This window comes from Ambystoma mexicanum, chromosome 2p (assembly GCF_040938575.1).
Source record: "Ambystoma mexicanum isolate Mex_15411 chromosome 2p, UKY_AmexF1_1, whole genome shotgun sequence".
NCBI lineage: Eukaryota > Metazoa > Chordata > Amphibia > Caudata > Ambystomatidae > Ambystoma > Ambystoma mexicanum.
The window spans coordinates 362,094,696-362,114,616 of NC_090923.1; the positions used below are offsets into that span (position 1 = coordinate 362,094,696).

The following is a 19,921-nucleotide window of genomic DNA, read 5'->3' on the forward strand; positions in this document are numbered from 1 at the left end:
GTCCCTGCAACTAACACTTTTTCTGTGTGTGTGGGGGGGTATATATATTTGCATTTATATGTATGATTGTGCATGTTTAAATTAGTGAGATATGTACAGGCAGGTTTTTTTGTATCTCTTGATAAGCTGTGATTGTATAACAACTTCAGAGACTTTACCAGCATAAAGTTAGGGGACCACATTTGGGGCCTGATTGACACACAGTTTTCCAATGGGATTGCACCATTATAAAACACTTCTGTGAATCAGGCCCCTGGTTTTGATTGACTATTTAATGAGAATGCAACATAAGCCCAAATAAAGCCTGTTTCTTGTACAAGAATGTTAGGGTGATATTGTGTAGCAGGAGGTGTTAGAACAGGGAATTAAATATTTAGTACAGCTTACAGATATTAATTATTCGAAATAAATACAAACTGAATACTACACGTAAAACCATGTTTGGAAGAATTCTCTGAATTGGATATTATTTATGCTTTATTCAGGATGGTTTAATTAAATTAATCGGAGTTGTTATCATGGGCATAATAATCTAAATGCTTTCACAAACCTGATTTTTCAGTTCTTACATTGTACAGATCAATGTACATGTAGTGTTATAAAAGCAACTGTATGTTTCAGCGTTAGAGGCTGAACACCGAGAAAGAAAGTATTGCAAAGGTAAAGTTGGTTCTTGTGAAATGGTGACTCTCCTACCCAATTGAAATTTGTGACTTTTATCTTTGTGTATATGAAGTGTCCTGATTTGCTAGTGAAGTTGTCAGTTATAGAACATGGTGAAAGTAAAAGTGGTGTTCAGTATTCAATTACTTGTGCAGTTTGAAATATGTTTGCTTGCAAATAACATTTTCAGTTCCTGAAACTTATTTGACAGTTGCATACATGTTTAGAGGTTAGTGAATGTTCATGCTTTTTTCACTTTTCACTTTGAAAGTTGATTATGGAGTAGGGTGTTTTTGATTATGAATACTTTACTTTGGTGTTAATTTTGTGTTAGTGTTTACTTTCGTTAGACTAAACTCAGTGGTGGGTTTTCTGCACGTGGGGAATATGGCAGCTTTAAAGTTTACTGCTCCTCACTTGAGGTCATATTATAAACATTAGTGTATTTTAATATTATGATGCATACAAATGTTCATACAACATACAATAAATAATATCAAGGTACATTAGTACTAGAACATCTTACACCTAGATGTATGTGTATGTTTTCTGTGCATTTGCTATGCATATCATTTTAAATGTGCGTTGATCAAATGACAGATACACTAACATAGTTCAAGCAGTAGATTATTTGTAATATTTACTTGAGGCACTACTGCAAATAATATTCTATATGTATTTTATGATCCATGCAAGTTATCCCACAACATATTGGTGGGTGTAAAGGTCAATAGCATAAATATTGTAAAACTTATTTTTTGTGCCTCATTCCAAGTTTGGTGGTATCCCGCCAGTAAATCCAGCTGGATACCACCAAACGGTAACATTGTTACTGGCAGATTACAGGTGGCAGTAAATTTGGGTTAATCCCCATTACATGGAGTCCCATAGGACTTCATATGGGGATTGCCGGTATTATCGGCACCGGTAATACCAGTGCCTGTAATACCAGCAGTTTTCTGCCGGTGGGGTGCCTGATTTACCTTTTGGCTGGAGGGAAACCTGCCACCCCCCCCCCCCGACCAGCACACGTGTAGTATGGTGGTCCGGTAACATGCCGGTAAATGGAATTACTGGCACGTTAATTCCAGACTAGCATACTTGTAATGAGGCCGTTTTTTCTTTTCTTTTTCACAATTTTTAAAATACACCCTGATTTCTAGGTTTACTGTATATTTACAGTGTCATATCAAAAATATGAATGATTGAATTATCTCTACACTTACCTGCTTTGAAAAATATGTAATTTCTAATGGTGAATACTTTGGTGTTAGTGTGGTGTTTCTATGTATTTTTTCAAGCATAAACGCACACAGGCGGTAATAGGTGTCAGCACACAGATAATTCCACAGCTTTGAGATCCACTGCTCTTCATTGGAGGCATTATTGGGAGTCGTCCACCAAAATATTTCACATTGTAAATATGCTGGTAAATGGTATAAGCATTGTAAAAACATTTCATTTGGTGATTATATTCCGTTTCTGCATCAATCTTTAAGAGCAAATGCAGTGATGGGTGACCTGAAAGTAGATACTGTTTATGCTTTGAAGTTTTCTGCTCATCACTTGAGGTGGTATTAAAGAATATAAACATTATTCTTGGAAATGGTATAAACAAGTCACAGGAATAGCAATTTGTTTTTAAGAAGTTGAATTTGATGCAAGCACAAAGCTCTGTTTTAGCAGCATGTGCCTGTGGGTGTTTTATTAAAAATACTATTTAAAAAATTGTAAAAATGAAAAATATAACAAATGTGGAAAAATACTATTATCATAAATACAGATGGAAATGTTGCAAAATATGTACCAGAAAACTGAGAGCTCTAATTGGCATGGGTAACATTTCTAAAAGCTATGCATGAACTGTTAAGAGAGTTTCCATTTGTCTTTACTAGCACACGTAACACACACCTAGGGGTAACCATCCAATTGACAAAGTTCTTTGTATATTTGTTACACTTACAACTTTGTGTGAATACGCTTGTAGGTCATTTGTTTCGGTAAACATGCCATTAAATGTACAAGATGAAGAGTTTGGTGCTGAAGTAAATGTGTGCAAAACTCCTCCTTTCTGAGAAACATGATGGTTTGAATATGTTGTTAATGTGTGGGTTGTATTTGAAATCTATTAAAATCATTCAGTGAAATTAATGTGCGATAGGAGAGTTGAAACAGCATGTGTAAAGAGTTATATATCGTTCCATGGATTGTGTTTGGTAAGAAAAGTTCAGAATATTCTTCAGATTTTCACATGTAATCAGTGTAATGTAATGGAAGTGTTATTGCATGTTGTTAAGTTGAAGATTCATGTGTAAGTTAGCTTTCTTTTTATGGCTTTATGTTTTTGTAAAGATTGAATTTTGATCAATAGATAAGGACAGCCTCAAATTGACTGGACCGACAAAAAGAAAAAATAACCCTTTCACCGCAGACAACTTAAAAGTAATGGATGAACATTTTGCCATGTTTAATAATTTGTCACATTAATACGCTTTTGCTCACATTAGAGGATCCCATTATTTTTCACTGCCATTTGTCTTTAGACTAGCAACACTGACTAGGAAACCACATCACTGACTGAAATTACATTTATTTAGCATGGAGTAATAGCTGTTGACTGCTCATTGTGACTCATAGCGTTGTCATTCCTCAATTCTTTATGGATAATTTGTACCTCATTTCACTTAAGAAAGTTTTCAACTTTTCAACTTGGAGGATAAGCTAGTGTACATCTACATGTAAAATAAAGACATGTAAAATAAAGACACTACCCCTGGCGATTGTAATAAGGTTACATGTAAAATAAAGACATGTAAAATAAAGACACTACCCCTGGCGATTGTAATAAGGTTGAACTGTCTATAGCAGCGCATTTGTAAATGACTTTGGCTAAAAATTAAAACACAAAACACAATTGGACTCCTATTTCAAGTCCCCGTAAAAACACAGCTGGGACCTGTTACATTTGCACTTGCACATGAACAGACTCCCACTTTATCATTTTCCTCATTTGCATGGTGGAATGCAAAAGGGTAGGATAAGAAGGTAGCATACATACTTGTAAAGCCCCACTTTTGCACCGTGCGTTCAAATTGAGTAAATGCTGCTTGGCATGTACGCATGACAGGCAACGTTTACAATGGAATCCATGTGTGTTTTGTATATCCTATTTGTAAAGTAGCTTTTTCAAGCTTAGAAGCATGTGTTTTATTCAATGGGCTTCCTAATGGGTCAGGCGGTAACCGTGCCGGTGCTACCAGCGGGTTGCTGCCGGACCCGTAAATATTTGCTGGCGCCTGACTTCCCAGTGCCAACGGGAGATTACAACCCCAGCACCCAAGAAAGTCAGGCACCGGTAAAATGTTGTTCCCCATTCCCATAAAGTCCCATAGACTCTAAGGGAATGGGGACAAGGGAGCACTGGCACCATTTTTAACGGTGCCAGTGCTTCCATGTTGGGTCTGCCTACTGTGGACACTGTGCCCGGCAGGGTCAGACCTGTCGGGCACGGCGGATTCCGGCAGGCAGACCTGTAATATACCAGTCCGGAAACAACAGTGCCGGTAAGCTTACCGGCACCCTTGTTTCCGGACCAGCAGGTTCAGAATGAGACCCATGTGTCTTGATTTATAGACCGCCAGCTAACTAACGTTTCCCATTTGTTCTATGTGTAACATTGAATTAGCAAGATCCTTCATTACTTTTTAATTTCTCTCTCAATGTCATGTTTTTATCTATCATTTTTCATTTGAACTTCTGGTGTCCATGCTAATATAGGTTGGTATGTTGCAGTGTCTTGTTCATGGGCTAGGTGGGCTCTCTGCTGTTCAAGCATTTTGATTTTTATTCTAGCTGACACAGTTCCAAACCTTTTAAAAGTCTTTTATGATGAGTTTTGCAAATGTTTCTTGGCTTGCTTAGAATTGAGTTGTTCTGCTTTTAATGTCATCTAACAGATATTTGGTGTAAGTGGTGTGGTCTTTTAGTCTACCATTTGGTTTGTCATGTGTCTGTAAACACTGACCATGGGCATACTTCATACTGAAAAACTCTCTTTTCTAAGCATTGTGTGGTTTATTTTCATCCTTTCAGGCATTCTCTTATTGCCACAAAGAGACTGTGTTACCTTCCTAATGAAGCCTGGTTGCTAGCCAGAACATACTTAATTTGCTTTATTTCTTTTTCTCTCTGATCACTGTGAGATCTTTTGAGCAGTCTCTTTATATATATTAAATTCTCAATTCAGCTGGTCAGTTTTCCAGCAACTTGACATGAAAGAATAGATCAGTTGAGAGGTTCGCCAGCATCTCTATCCTTTTCTTATTAGTGGAGGCAAGTTTAGTCTCTGTAATGACTCATCTACTGAACTCTGATGTTGTCAAATATTTCCGCCTTCTTGCTCCATTCTTTTCTTCATTTTGGCTTTCCATGATACAGACATCGGTTGAGTACCCTTTGTTGTTTTATGTTTTCCTGCTGTAAGTTGATTATATTAATTTCCTTTCAGCTCGTTTATTTGAGCAGGCTGGTGACTGGACGTCACATTTTTAATTGCTTGATTTCAAAGATTAATTGTTTACTTCTTTTGTTTGGGTTGAATTTCGGTTCCTTCTAGACCGCTACTCTGTCTGGAAGTTGCAGGTTTCCGATTTTCACCTTCCCCTCGTACAAGACACGCTAAGCGATCTGTCTTTTCTCTCTATGAGCAGTGGGTGGGGTGAGACTAGGTAGATACCATGTGCTTACGTAAATCTGTACTGACTCAGATACGCAGCAGATGAGCGCAGCGGATGAGCGCAGTGGGGCGAGGGCCTTGCACACCAAAGTTGTGCCAAAGTCAAGCCCAGCTGTGCTCATCCATGCTGTGGGAGGGCTGTAGGAGGGGCAATGCTGAAAATGTATCTATTTACCCATGCTCACTGACTCGTGATTAGCTTATAAGGGCCTCAATGGTGAATACGGTATGGCCTGCCGGCTTCCAACAATCCTTGTCACATGATAGCACTCCCTCCCATCCAGAGAATCTTTCTTGCCTTTTATTAAACACACGTTCATTAGTGGCACATGCGCTGGCTTGTCACGATTGACTTAAAGATCATGCCCCCGACATAGCCTGTTTTACTGAGACATAGCTTTTGCGATCACTCTGGCCCTGCGTTAGTGCAGGCGCTCCCATCCAACTATAGCATTCTTCATTTTGACCGCCCCACCTCCACCTTGAGTGGTGGGATTGCATGTGCTTATAAGTCTGATCTCTCCATAAGTATTGTTCCATGTGATCACGGGGTAAATATGGAGGCTTTTTTAGTACGTGTATGGATTACTCCCTCTTATTCGTGCCATGTCTTAATGGTTTATCATCCTCCTTCTTATGACTCTGCTTTCTGTGATGATTTCATTAATTGGAGAAAATTCAATTGCAAACAATGGTTTTCCACAAATAGATGTAGGCAAAAGAAACAATACTCAGCAAAAGAAAACTATCCTGTCCATGTATGAGTTGTGTATGGAGAACACCACAAATGGCTTCTTTAGTTAAATATTGAAATCACAACATTCACAGTTAAACACTTAGCATTCTGCAAACAGCTGACTCGGTCTAAACAGAAGTGTGCAGAACATATTTGATGGGCTATGTACTGTAGTTTTATCAGGGAATCATTGTATTGGAATGAAATATAAAAGGAAATTCAATTGGTTTCAATTATTATGGTCATTATTAAAGGGTTTCTAGTCAGTAAACATGGACAGATACATTGGAATGTGGTAGGTTTTTAAAATTGTAAATATGTGAAAGGGGACATTCTTTCTTTTTTAGAATTTAAGATACGATTGTAGGAAAGTAAACACTTTGAATACCAGAATTTCGATTATGTCAATTCACTTTAATCCAAGATTCCAGAATGCCACCTCAATTGAATACAGGCATTGTAAAATGCAGTAATCCAACTAACTTTCACTCTTTCAGTGTCCTCCTACATCTCCCATTTCAGATCATCCATCCACTGGTCCCATGTCTGTCAAACGATCTATTTTAAAGTGCACTTTATGGTCCAGAAGTTCGCTCATTGGCTTGCCCTGCAGTATTTGTCTGATAAAAAATTCATCCTTATTGGCGAGTTAGCCCTCTACGCTCTCTGAATAGCACTTTCTGCCCAACCCCTCTTCATATAGTAAAACCAGAGGGGAATGATGTGTTTTATGTTATGGACCTCGCCCATGGTATTTTCTACCCAGTGTGTGTTATGCCCTGGACTTTCTATCACCTTCTAGAAAGTTCTTAGACCCGTTTGCTCACTTCTTTTATTGTTTTGTATACTCATTTTCCATCTGCAACAAGATGCTGTTTAGTCTACTTGGTCATTTTGTACTTTACACATTTATAAAAAATAAACCAACAAACATATATCGGTACAGATTGTGCTGACAAATCTTTTTACAGTGGCAATACTGGCATTTTTGGACAGCACCAACATGATTGTTTTCTTACAGTGGTATGCTGGCAATGCTGCCCTATGTTGTGGACATAGGCTTTCTGCAAATGTGTTGTAAAATGCTCCATTATACCGAGGGTTACCTGGCATCCATTGTATTTGTTTTCTTGTGTTATCCTACAGAGCCGATTGTAAATTGTATTTTTAGTTTTACCCAGTTTTCACAGAAAGTGTAGTGCACTATTACTGCACTCATTAATGGGAAATATTTGTCATTTTACTGAAAATATCCCACAGTCCACCAGTGCACATGTTATGTAAAATGCCGTGTAATTGACATAATTTGGCTGTATTTGGTAATGTAATGGATATTACATGTGACATATTCTCAAATATCTGTATCCAGCAACATTTGAGGACCTAGGATACTCCTCAAATAACCCCAAACTAGCATTCTGCTCTCTCATAGAACAATGCTTCATGGACCAAGCCTGCACTGTGTAATTTCTGCGATGTCCAATGCCAATCATGTATGAGTCTCAATCCAGCATCTTTGGTCGCCTTAACATAATTTGGAATCTTCCTACAAAAATGGACATAGCGTATTCTCCCATTTGGCTTTTAAGTTGTCTGTAATAGATTTAATGTGCAGCATATCTATGATTATGAACTAATACCATCCAAGCCTCTGTACCATTCTCATGCCTCCAGACTAAGACCGACTAATAAGCAGGTTGCCAGATTTCCCTAGAGAACCTGCTGCAGAATATATACTGTGTCCAGATGTAAATTATGGCAATGGTTGTTTTTTTACACAACCCCATGATGCTTGCTGTTCATCAGAGCTGGCCAGCCCACTCTCGTACTTAAGAATATCCTTTAGAGATTTATGCCAATTGATCACTGAAAACCCTGAGTTTTACCCCTGAGCATAGGTTTTCAGACCCATCGCCACCCAACAGACTAGGCTACACCTCCCAAATCAAGCTTTATCATGCAGAAGTCTGCAAAGCCAAAAGTCCCTACTATGGGAACAGAATCTCCAAAGCCACAAACCTAATCGAGGAACTCTTTAAGCTCATTTCCGTTACTGAGTTCAACACCCAATGTGTGTCCCACCAATGCACCCCGCCATACACAATCCCTCAGACTCTCTTGTAGACCACTTCCACAACAAAGCCTTAGAGAGACATACCTCTATCCTCTCTAAAATCTCACTCTCCCCCTGCACATTTTTCCTCCTTCTCTTCACCCCCCCCCCCCGGAATTCCTCAAACTAGTATCACTTAGCCATACACCAGGCTCCCCAGCAGAGCCCTGCCACCCCAGTCTCCGAATAAAAGAAATCTTGACATCCACCTGTGCAGGCAATCTCGCCCGATCCATCATCCATTCTTCACTGACTTCTGGCATCATCCCAGCAGAATTTGAGACCTCCTTCATCAAGCCCTCTCTTTAAAAGGCCTCACTAGACCCTCTTGACCCGTTCAACTACAGACCCATCTCAAATAACATTTTATAGCCAAATTATCAGATGGAGCGACTTACTCACAACTATGCCTCTTTTCAGAATCCAACGAGATCCTAGATGCTGCTCAATCAGGCTTCAGACCATTAAGAGGAACAGAATCCTGCTTAGTTTCCATCTGGGACGATCTAAAAAGATGCACCAACTCAGATTGATGTGCTGCCCTAATCCCGCTCGACCTCTCTGCAGCATTCAATACCATAGACGACTCCATCTTGACTGAGAGGCTACACACTCTAGGCATCAGTGACTTAGCTGTAAAAGGGATATCCTTCTTCCTTTCCAGCAGATCACAATTTCTTCATGTGCCTCGGTTCTCGGTACACCGGCCATTTCTCTGCAGAGTACCACAAGTTGCCTCTTTCTCCCCTCTACTCTTTAAACTCGACCCAAGCATGCTGCCTGCCCTCACCCAAGCTCATGGTTTATCCTGCTGCAACTACATGGATGACACTCAACTCATCTTCAAAATCTCAAATAGTCATCCCACTATCGCTTCCGATTTCGCACCATGTCTCTCTGAAATCGAACACTGGATGACGACCAATCGCCTTCTACTCAACTTAGGCAAAACGGAGAACATGCTATGTGGGAAACCGCCCTCTTCCCCCAACTCATACCCTGTTTCCCCTCTCCCACTGCCATCATAGTAAAATATCTTGGTTGCATTATGGACTCGGACCTGACTATCTAATCACATCAACTCTGTGGTAAAAACTGTTGCATCCACATACGGATCCTTCGCTACATTTTTTCCTTTCCTGACCTTTCCACACAGAGTCACCGCCGTAGACTATGCCAATGCACTATACTTAGGAGCTCCCTCCTCGTAGCTAAGAAATCTCCAATGAGTGTAAAATTGTAAAACACTGACTTCTCTTAGCTTTTGGCCCTCCACTGGCTTCCGGTTGTTCAACAAGCTTCCTTCAAGGCGATGTGTATTACTCATCGAGCCTTCCACAACAAAGGACCTGAATACCTGCAGCAAAAATCCACTCGCTACAGACCAAACAGAAATCATCTCAGTACAAGCACCCACAATTCAGAGCTCTCTTACTGTCTCCATCCACCTCATAGTGGATTCCCCCTTACACAACTGACACAACCCATCCATCAGCTTTCCCACCGTGCCTAGCAATATGGACTAGGCGGTCAGAATCAACCTTCCTGGGAACTTGGATAAGCCGATGATCAAGGGGATTAGAGAGCAGTGTCTCCATGGAGGACTGGGCACTGCAGGAGAACAGCAATGGCACAGAGGATGATCTCAATTTCCATAGAGGACCATGCCCGAAGCCGTCCCAGTATTTCTACTCTACAGAGATGGACTTACTAAAGTTGATATATGTGTCCTATCTCACCTTTCTGCATGTCAATTTCATGTTTGCAAATGAGGTAGGTATCCTGATATGATATGGCATTTATAACGTGCCTATACACAAGTGTTTCAAGGCGCAAATATAATTACCAGCAGAGCCCTCCACTGTAGGCAGTTGCCCCAGCGGTTTGGCAAGTTTCTGACTTCACCCTCGCCATCCCTCATGCTGCAATTCATAGAATACAGCTGAGTCCCACAACAAATACGGTCCAGCTGTCGCATAGACACTGACGCAACACTCTCCCCTTTGCCTTTGCAATGTGTGCTGAATGAAAAATTACTTTCCCATAGTCACCTCTCCTTATCAGCTTCTGGGATTTAGTGTCTCAGCTGGGCAAGGCTCCTCCTCCTCCCAGTCATGCCTTCTGGGATTTAGTGTCCCAGCTGGGCAGGGCTCGTCGTCCCAGGCGTGCCTTCTGGGATTTAGTGTCCCAGCTGGGCAAGGCTCGTCCTCCCAGGCGTGCCTTTGGGGATTTAGTGTCCCAGCTGGGCAAGGCTCGTCCTCCCAGGCGTGCCTTATGGGATTTAGTGTCCCAGCTGAGCAGGGCTCCTCCTCCCAGGCATGCCTTCTGGGATTTAGTGTCCCAGCTGGGCAGGGCTCATCCTCCCAGGCATGCATTCTGGGATTTAGTGTCCTAGCTGGGCAGGGCTCGTCCTCCCAGGTATAGTTTATGGGTTTTAGTGTCCCAGCTGGGCAGGGCTCGTCCTCCCAGGCACGCCTTCTGAGATTTAGTGTCCCAGCCGGGCAGGGCTCATCCTCCCAGGCATGGGTTATGGGTTTTAGTGACCCAGCTGGGCAGGGCTCGTCCTCACAGGCATGCCTTATGGGATTTAGTGTCCCAGCTGGGCAGGGCTCGTCTTCCCAGGCATGCCTTCTGGGATTTAGTGTCCCAGCTGGGCAAGGCTCGTCCTCCCAGACATGCCTTCTTGGATTTAGTGTCCCAGCTGGGCAAGGCTCGTCCTCCCAGCATGCCTTATAGGATTACGGTCTCAGCTGGGCAGGGCTCGTCCTCCCAGGTATGGTTTATGGGTTTTAGTGTCCCAGTTGGGCCAGGCTCGTCCTCCCAGGCATGGCTTATGGGATTTAGTGTCCCAGCTGGCCAGGGCTCATCCTCCCAGGCATGCTTGCTGGGATTTAGTGTCCCAGCTGGGCAGGGCACGTCCTCCCAGGCATGCCTTATGGGTTTTAGTGTCCCAGCTGTGCAGGGCTTGTTCTCCCAGGCATGCCTTCTGAAATTTAGTGCCCCAGCTGGGCAGGGCTCATCCTCACAGGCATGGCTTATGGGTTTTAGTGTCCCAGTTGGGCAGGGCTCGTCCTCCCAGGAATGCCTTCTGGGATATAGTGTCCCATCTGGGCAGGGCTCGTCCTCCCAGGCATGCGTTCTGGGTATTTAGTGTCCCAGCTGGACAAGGCTCGTCGTCCCAGGCATGCCTTCTGGGATTTAGTGGCCCAGCGGGCAAGGCTCGTCCTCCCAGGCATGCCTTATAGGATTTAGTGTCCCAGCTGGTCCAGGCTCGTCCTCCCAGGCATGCCTTATGGGATTTAGTGTCCCAGCTGGGCAGAGCTTGTCCTCCCAGGCATGGCTTTTGGGATTTATTGTCCCAGCTGGGCAGGGCTCATCCTCCCAGGCATGCGTTCTGGGATTTAGTGTCCCAGCTGGGCAGGGCTCGTCCTCCCAGGCATGTGTGCTGGGTTTTAGTGTCCCAGCTGGGCAAGGCTTGTCCTCCCAGGCATGCCTTATGGGTTTTAGTGTCCCAGCTGGGCAAGGCTTGTCCTCCCAGGCATGCCTTATGGGTTTTAGTGTCCCAGCTGGGCAGGGCTTGTCCTCCCAGGCATGCCTTCTGGTATTTAGTGTCCCAGCTGGGCAGGGCTCGTCCTCCCAGGCATGGCTTATGAGTTTTAGTGTCCCAGCTGGTCCAGGCTCGTCTTCCCAGGCATGGTCTATGGGATTTAGTGTCCCAGCTGGGCAGGGCTCGTCCTCCCAGGCATGTCTTATGGGTTTTAGTGTCCCAGCTGGTCCAGACTCGTCCTCCCAGGCATGGTTTATGGGATTTAGTGTCCCAGCTGGGCAGGGCTCGTCCTCCCAGGCATGGTTTATGGTTTTTAGTGTCCCAGCTGGGCAAGGCTCGTCCTCCCAGGCATGGCTTATGGGATTTAGTGTCCCAGCTGGGCAGGGCTTGTCCTCCCAGGCATGGTTTATGGTTTTTAGTGTCCCAGCTGGGCAAGGCTCGTCCTCCCAGGCATGGCTTATGGGATTTAGTGTCCCAGCTGGGCAGGGCTCGTCCTCCCAGGCATGGTTTATGGTTTTTAGTGTCCCAGCTGGGCAAGGCTCGTCGTCCCAGGCATGCCTTATGGGATTTAGTGTGTTTACAGTGCATGCGATAGACAATTTGGGACCACAGGGACATGGTAATAAAATTGGTGTTGCCATACTCAAATCTCAAAATAAGAATAACATTTATACTGCTCACCTACGGTAAAAAAGGAGATCATGTGGAAAATGTGTTGTCCTACTGGAAACGCCTCTCATCTGCACTTGCAGGGCAACGCAGGCATTGGTTGTCTCTGGAATCCTAACCAATATTTTGCAATGTAAACATGATATGTAAAATCTCGCCTAGGGTAATTTGTTTAATTATCGGAGCCGCATTTCCAGAAAAATAAAGATAGAGAGGGGCCAGAGGAAGGCTAGCCAAATAGTAACATTTATGAAACAGGAGGATGTTGCAGTGCTGTCAGCAACTAGATGTGGCGAGAAGGGGATGAAGAAGTAGAAGTACTGTATTTCTCTTTTTTATTTATTTTTTAGTAGAGTGGCAGATTACGTCGTGTTTTTTGAGGAAACAGGGGAGGGAGGCGTGGTATGAATGAGTTGTCAACATCATGGGTACAGAATCAGTAGACCAAGTGCTCCCTTTGTGGCCACATTGATTTAGAGCATGTAGTCATGTGATGAGAGTTGCTGAAGGCGTCCCATGGGCACTTTCTTCCAGCTGGGGTGGTGGGGAAAATCCGAAACAGACGGAATTCCGAAAGCTCTGAAACAGAAATGCTATTATATGGACTTTTTGTATGGTTTATAGTTGTTCCCCTCAAGCTGTAATTTGTGTACCCAAATTGAGCTTCTTGGATCTTATGTCATCACTTTCTAGGTGTGTTTGTGAATACAAGTCTGCACGTTTTAAACAGTAGTGGTAATCTTTCTTTTTTTTTTTTACTACAGGCCAAAACAATCACCATAAAAAGAGCAAGAGGACCCCAAGGCGCAGGAATTGGAATGATAATAGTATGTTATCCGATCTTGAACAGTTAAAAAGTAGCATTGTACAAAGACGCATGTCCTCAGTTAGCGAGAATGATAACATGAATGAGACAGAATCCCACCACAGAAGAACAAAGCGCTTTTTGTCCTATCCGCGATATGTTGAAGTGATGGTCGTGGCAGACAATAGAATGCTTGAATATCACGGAGCTAACCTACAACACTATATTTTAACGTTAATGTCTATAGTAAGTATAAAAACTAAGTATTACCAATAGCATTTCATAAACTGCATGAAAATTGTACCAATCAGTCAGAATATTATTTGATGCTATCATAGTTATTGATATGATGTCAAATATTCAATTTGATTTTGTAAATACGTGCAACATAATGTTTTTTGTGATCAGTTTAATGGAGAATATGTGTACTCCAGAACGGAAAAATATCCCTAGTTTCCTCCTAGAATGTTAGATATGTATAGCAATGTCAGTGACACAGTGTTGGGACTTTTGTTTAGGTCTTTCACTTAGTCAATTGCAAACATAGTTTGGGCAGCTCTTGCCCATTCATGGGTTATATCGAATCAATTGCTACTCTCATCTGGCCTCTTTCATTCATTTTTGATAGATGGTTATTTTTTAAAATTAGTAGTTGTGTATTTTAACTTTGCCTAATGACAGTATTATCTTATGTTTGTATTCCTTTCTGTTTCTTAGTCATAAATAGTAACCGGGGTCTTTTGATTAGTGTGATAACTCATAGTTTACGGAAAAGCAAACTGTACATTGTATCTATATTTTTAAATATGTAAGCCTGTAATTTGTGTTATTTAAAGGTTTACTTGGAACTCCAATCACCTTTGGTAATTAAGAATACATTCTGCAGTCCAAGGACAGAGACTGCTCCCTTCTAAGCTCTGATGCAGTTTTGGGGCATGAAGCTACTGCTAGCACACTGACTGAATATGAATATCGTGGCAGAAGTGGTGTAGATTCCGGGGCTTTGTAAAGTCCTGATAAAGGAGTTTCTGGGAGGCTGGTGATACATGTGTGTTCTTCAAAACCCTGTATGTAATTGGAGAGAAAATGGCAATGGTTGCCACTCAGTGCTGTGAACGGTGTGACTGACCAAAGAAAGATGAGGTTTTAATTTAATTTCCTCAGTGGCAGCAGGAAGCATGGGTAGGGCATAGAGTTGTGGTGTCCTGGTGCCGTGAACTAGCTCCGGATGGACCAGAGAAGCTGTGTCTGATAAATTGGGAGGTAGGAGACAGCGAGACGGTGGACTTCCAGGATATGGCTGCGAGATGCATACGAAGTTTTGTAGTTTTCATAGTATGGTAGTGCACAGACAAATGTACTGGATCAACTTGAGTAGTGATAGTGCCTTTTGCAATTATGGCCTTTGCAGTGAGCAAACGTAACATGGTTGTTGGATGGATTATAATGACTGATAACTCATAGAGTTAGCCCTCACTAAGACTTATGCCTGAAAGGAATTAATGCAGTGAGGGACTGTGTCCTGTCACTCACTGACCAATGCACTGTGAGGTGTGGCATTCCATTGCGAATGGATGAGGGTCTCCTTTAGCTGGCGTAGGGTCCGGTGTGGTACAGGGGCTGCCTAATGAGGACCACCATTCCCCTACTAATTGTTGTTCTGGGCTCTCACAAAGTTCATTTACAAGCTGTTAAAAGCATGCATTTACGGACATCCTCTTCTGATGCAGAACAGCCCAAGACTCAATATCCAAGAGCAAAAGCTGTCCAAATGTGTATATTTGTTTCTTGGTTTGCAAACACTGTACTGTTATGGTGTGTGTTGTAGTTAAATGGGAACAAACCCCAATGTGAATAGAAATGTTTAAGCTTCAATCAGTCTCATAGATATAGTTGTCAAATATAAAAGCCTCCGGTCATACTTAAGTTTCCAAAATGTGGTTTATTTTATGCAAAGCAGCCAGGAATCCACATTAGTGATATGTATCCCCACATCCTGTTTATCATAGGTGATGTATTTACATAATGAGGGTCATTTACTAACTGGGGTACATTGTAAAAGCCATGGTACTTAGAAATGCATATAAACATGAGTCAAAAAGGCTTATGTCAAATGTACGCTTGCTGTACTGGTTCTGCACATAATAAAACTCTTTTGCCAGTAGAGTGTGAGACAGGAGGTGAAATACACGTTCTCTTCTTCATTTCAGCTCCTCCTGCAAAACAACCTAGTTTTCTGTCTGCATGAGATTTTCATACAAGTGAAATACTATTGTATTTCTATCCAAGTGCTAAATGCAGGCGGATTCCATTGGAATCCACTGTAAATGCTGTTTTCTAAGCGCAATTAGCACGCAACGTACCTGTTTGACAAAAGAGAGTAAAATGTAAGAGCAAAGATATGTCACCTGTATTTACTTTTCCTTTTGCACTCCACCAGCGCATGCATTCGAACTTTGGTTGTCCCCTGCATGCAATTAATATTTTTAACAAAATTAGCCCGACTGAGTGAACTGTTGATGTATTAACTGGAGAGTTTTGTTTACAGACAGCAATGTATGTACAATCTGAGCCAGAGAGATATATTTACAATATCTAGATTGTATGCATACAATAGCACTTGCGACAATAGCTGAATATCTATTTTACAGCAGGGGCCCAGCCTCCCTTTTAGGCAAGGTCCATCACTCTTTAGGCTATGCCCGGTTGTTAGTTTCCCTTCAGTTTCACACCCAGTGGATATTTTCATGTATGGCTTTTTACCCCATTTTTACAAAATGTGTGCCTTGAAATGCATAATTTCAACACATTGTTATACAAATATGTTCGGGGGCGATCTCCTCCAAACACTCCTACATTACTTGGTGCCCCCTCCCTATTCTCTGTCGCTCATGCTAATTCGTAGTTGACGTTAAGGTGCCTCCATGAAAAATATCCGCCTGCCATCACTGACCTTGAACCATTTACAGCTCCACTGTCCAGCCAGGAGACAGAGACAGAAGCCTTCTTGTCACAACAGCTGCCTCTAATACTGGCATAAGCATAATGTTGCACGCTGAATGCAGTGGCAACTGGTACGTTCAGACACCAGGGGACAGGGACCATACCCTTGTTTCTGCGTGATGTTGAAGATGTAAAGTAGGATTAAAAGTAGGCTCAGTACCCACGTCTGGGCATACCCGTCCCACTTGGGATGACTCGGACAAAACAAAAGGTGATGGTTGGAATGTTTTTAATTAATCTTTACCTCTGGCACAGCTCTGTTCAACTCTACAAACCATCGCTCTTTACCGTGCCAAGCCTTTACAGAAAGCAGAAAGATCATATGCAAATCAGACTTGGTCGCACCCCGAAAGGGGCAGTCCAACCCAAACTGCTAGGTCACATCCCTTCTTCACTAGACCACAAGCACCCCCAGACATGTTTCAGCCTCATGTGATCAAGCAGTTCAGGCTGGACAGACCCTTTTGTGGTGAGTGTCCGTAAATTGAACCCTGCCTTGTGGTCGCTCAGGCACCGCTGGAATAGGCACAACCCGATTCCTGGCAAGATGGCAGCATTGTACTGCAGAGCTTCGTCATACCAGCGATGGTCTATTCCTGCCTCCAGATGGCATTGCAGTGAGCGACACAGGAAAGGGCAGTCATCATTCATTAGCAACCGCACAGTAAGCGGATATGTCACTTCTTTCTTGAATGGTGAGACGCTGTCTTTCCCTTCCTTTTTCTTTTCAATTCTCTTCCTAGTCCTTCCCTGGATCTCTCTGGATTCCTTATCGCTCTCTTTCTCTCTTTTCCTTTGGTCCTTGATGTCTGAAGCATTGGAGTCCCTGGATCTCGTTTCAGCTCCTCTTCGCCTTGTTGCGCTTACTACCATTTGCCACGGTCGTCTCCTTGAGTCTTCCGCATTGACCGGCTTTGCATTCACAGTGTTACAGTCTTCGGGTCTGTTAGTTCGACTTGTGCTATTACGAGCCTTTCTCCCTACTTGTTGCTTATACAAACGCTCCTTTTCCCTGCCTACCGACACAGCGATCTCTGAAGTTGGGAACCGTACATCCTGGAGGTCGACATCTGGATCTCTGCACTGAACTACAGCCACCATCACAAAGAGCATCCATCCCATCTTGACTGCAACGGAATTCTGAACAGGCTTTTATCTACCCAGAAGAGAGTTTTTCCCTGACTTCCTCTGGGCTCTGGTGCTTCTTCAAAATCCCGGAATGAAGACAAAGTCAGTGAAGATTCCAATTCTGATAGTGGGACCAATCCTGATTTGCAAATGGTCTTTCTTCTTTTGTAATGGCTTGGCAGGCAAATATGATGGTCTTGAGGGTTGCCCAGAGCAATGCCAGAGGTTTAGATTAATTCTAAACCTTCCAACAATCACCTATTTTGTTTTGCTTGGTCACCCCGAGTGGGACTGGTATGACCAGACGTGGGTCCTGTGCCTGCCGGGCCTAGAGACCCAAACTGCTCCTCAGTGATGAGGCCCAGCAATGCCGAAACATGACTGAGGATGCTTGTGGTTTTGTGCAGACGAGATGTGACCAAGCAGTTCAGGTTGGACTGCCTCTTTTGGGGAAGGACCTAGCCTGAATTGCATATGGTATTTCCCCTTTTGTAATGGCTTGGTAGGCGAAGATTGATGGTCTGGAGGCTTTCCCAGAGCAATGCCAGAGGTTAAGATTCATTCTAAACCTTCCAGCCATCACCTCTTTTGTTGTGACTCAACTACTCTTGCCTAATTTTGGTCGGTGGAGTACTCATCAAGTATCCTTCCTAGTGACTGAGATTAAGTTTACTGACCTGAACTTTACTTAACCACTGGTATTGTCCATACCTCTTAACATGCTTGTGGAGTATCATTTTGGAACTGATGACATTCGAGCACAGTGCCCCAAACCATTTTAGTGTTGGACTCATTAAGTTCTAGGGGAGCTATTTGGTGTTTATTCCAAATGGTGTAGGCACGGACCCAAAACCTGATTGATAAAAACAAATCCAAGAGGGTCAAATAAGCAGTACACCCTTTGCGAGAAAAACAAGTTTGTTACATGCAAATACAGACTGGAGTTTCTAAGAACTTGGCTTGTCTATTTCAGGTTACATCTTTTATAGCGGAAACAGCAATTAACATATAACAAGCATAGTAGTTTTATAACATAATCCTACATTCTCCATTGGTAAATACCTATGCAAAAAATCTAAACATCCCCTATAGTCATTACCTTAGGGAGATAAAGGCCTACTCATATCTTTTGCGCACCTGAACATTTTTACACGATTGGGATGCTGCATTTGCATCAAAACACTCCCCTTTTAGTTAAATCATTAACTAATCCTGCTTCCCTCCTTTTATACTCATCATCCTTGTGCACCCACACTTGGCACATCTGATGTAAGCTTTCCCCATCCAGGCATATTCTTCTGGGGTACACTTCATAAAACAACATCCCCCATCCATTACAAGATACTAACTTGTGTTCTATTCTTACCATTTTATGCATCTTTTCAGTCTGTGTGTACATGTGTTTTGTGAGGGAGCAACCTTACCTGTTGTACGGGACACAGACATCATCATTGCTTCTTTGGGTAGTGTCTTGAAGTAACATCATAGGACAAGCTGGCAGGAGAAAATTATAATCGGCATAAAGACGATTGGAACCAGCAATTTTACTGCTATCCCTAACCATGAAAGGGCCAAAGAGAACAATTAATCCAGCCTATCTTCTTCCACTCCAGCTTCCTTTTCCATCGCAATATGCATGTTGTGGAAGACCTCCATAGCGTGGGTCAGGGACATGTTATCAGAGTCATTTGGGGTTATGTATGTGCAACCGGAATTCCCTATCATTTGGCACTCCCCTCCCCTCCATAGCAGTATGTTGATCCAGAACATAGTGGTTCTGGAGTGTCATAAGTCTCCTTTTTTATGGAGTTGAGACCTTGCTCAGTCTGGTTCACTATCTGTAGCATTTCACACCTTGTTATTTGCAACCATTTCTCATTTTCTGCTATTTGGATGCCTGAAACGTGGAGGTCCATGAAAAATGCTTCTGTTTTAGTAAACAACCTGTACTGCTTAGGTATAGCTTTTAACTTGTCTGGGTACTTATGAGACCAGTAGCTGGAGCGTTTATTGCAAGGGCACCTTAGTGAGCATTGGACACGTTGACATGGAGGGGGCACATCTGCATATGGGGGTAGCACATTAATGACAGTCAAGTGGGCATCAGGGACATTGAGAACAGTAGAGTACAAAGTCATTCGAGAACGAACACCTTTCCTGGACGGTTGGAGATGGAGATAGGCAAACTGTCCACATAACCAGAAGTAATCCATAAGGATGGCCATGCCACTGGTCAAATCGGGTAAGAATAAAGTCTAGTTACAATGTTCGTTGGTCTCCACCGGCATAGTGCCATTGCCTCTGAAACAGAAGGAGAAGTGTGTGGATACCTGTACTTTAGCATTTCAATCCAGGTCAACTTTGGTATATAAGTGCTCCATATATCGTGACACATTTGATTGCCATGTGCCACTATTTCCTCTGAAAACCCCAGTAGCCCCTCTGCTCTGCAGCTCACTAGCCCTTGTTCCCATATGTTGGAGAACAGTGCACCTTCCAATCTCAATAATGGTCTAATTTGA

At 42.8% G+C, this 19,921-nt stretch overlaps 1 protein-coding gene across 1 annotated transcript in view; it reads left to right on the forward strand.

Annotated features, from left to right (window-relative positions):
• Nucleotides 1-19,921, forward strand: part of ADAMTS9 (ADAM metallopeptidase with thrombospondin type 1 motif 9) — a 1,221,593-nt gene that overhangs the window by 119,063 nt on the left and 1,082,609 nt on the right. Inside the window, exon 4 of the mRNA XM_069643707.1 lies at nt 13,228-13,514. Within this exon, the coding sequence (XP_069499808.1) occupies nt 13,228-13,514 (287 nt within the window). The remainder of the gene's footprint in view (nt 1-13,227; nt 13,515-19,921) is intronic.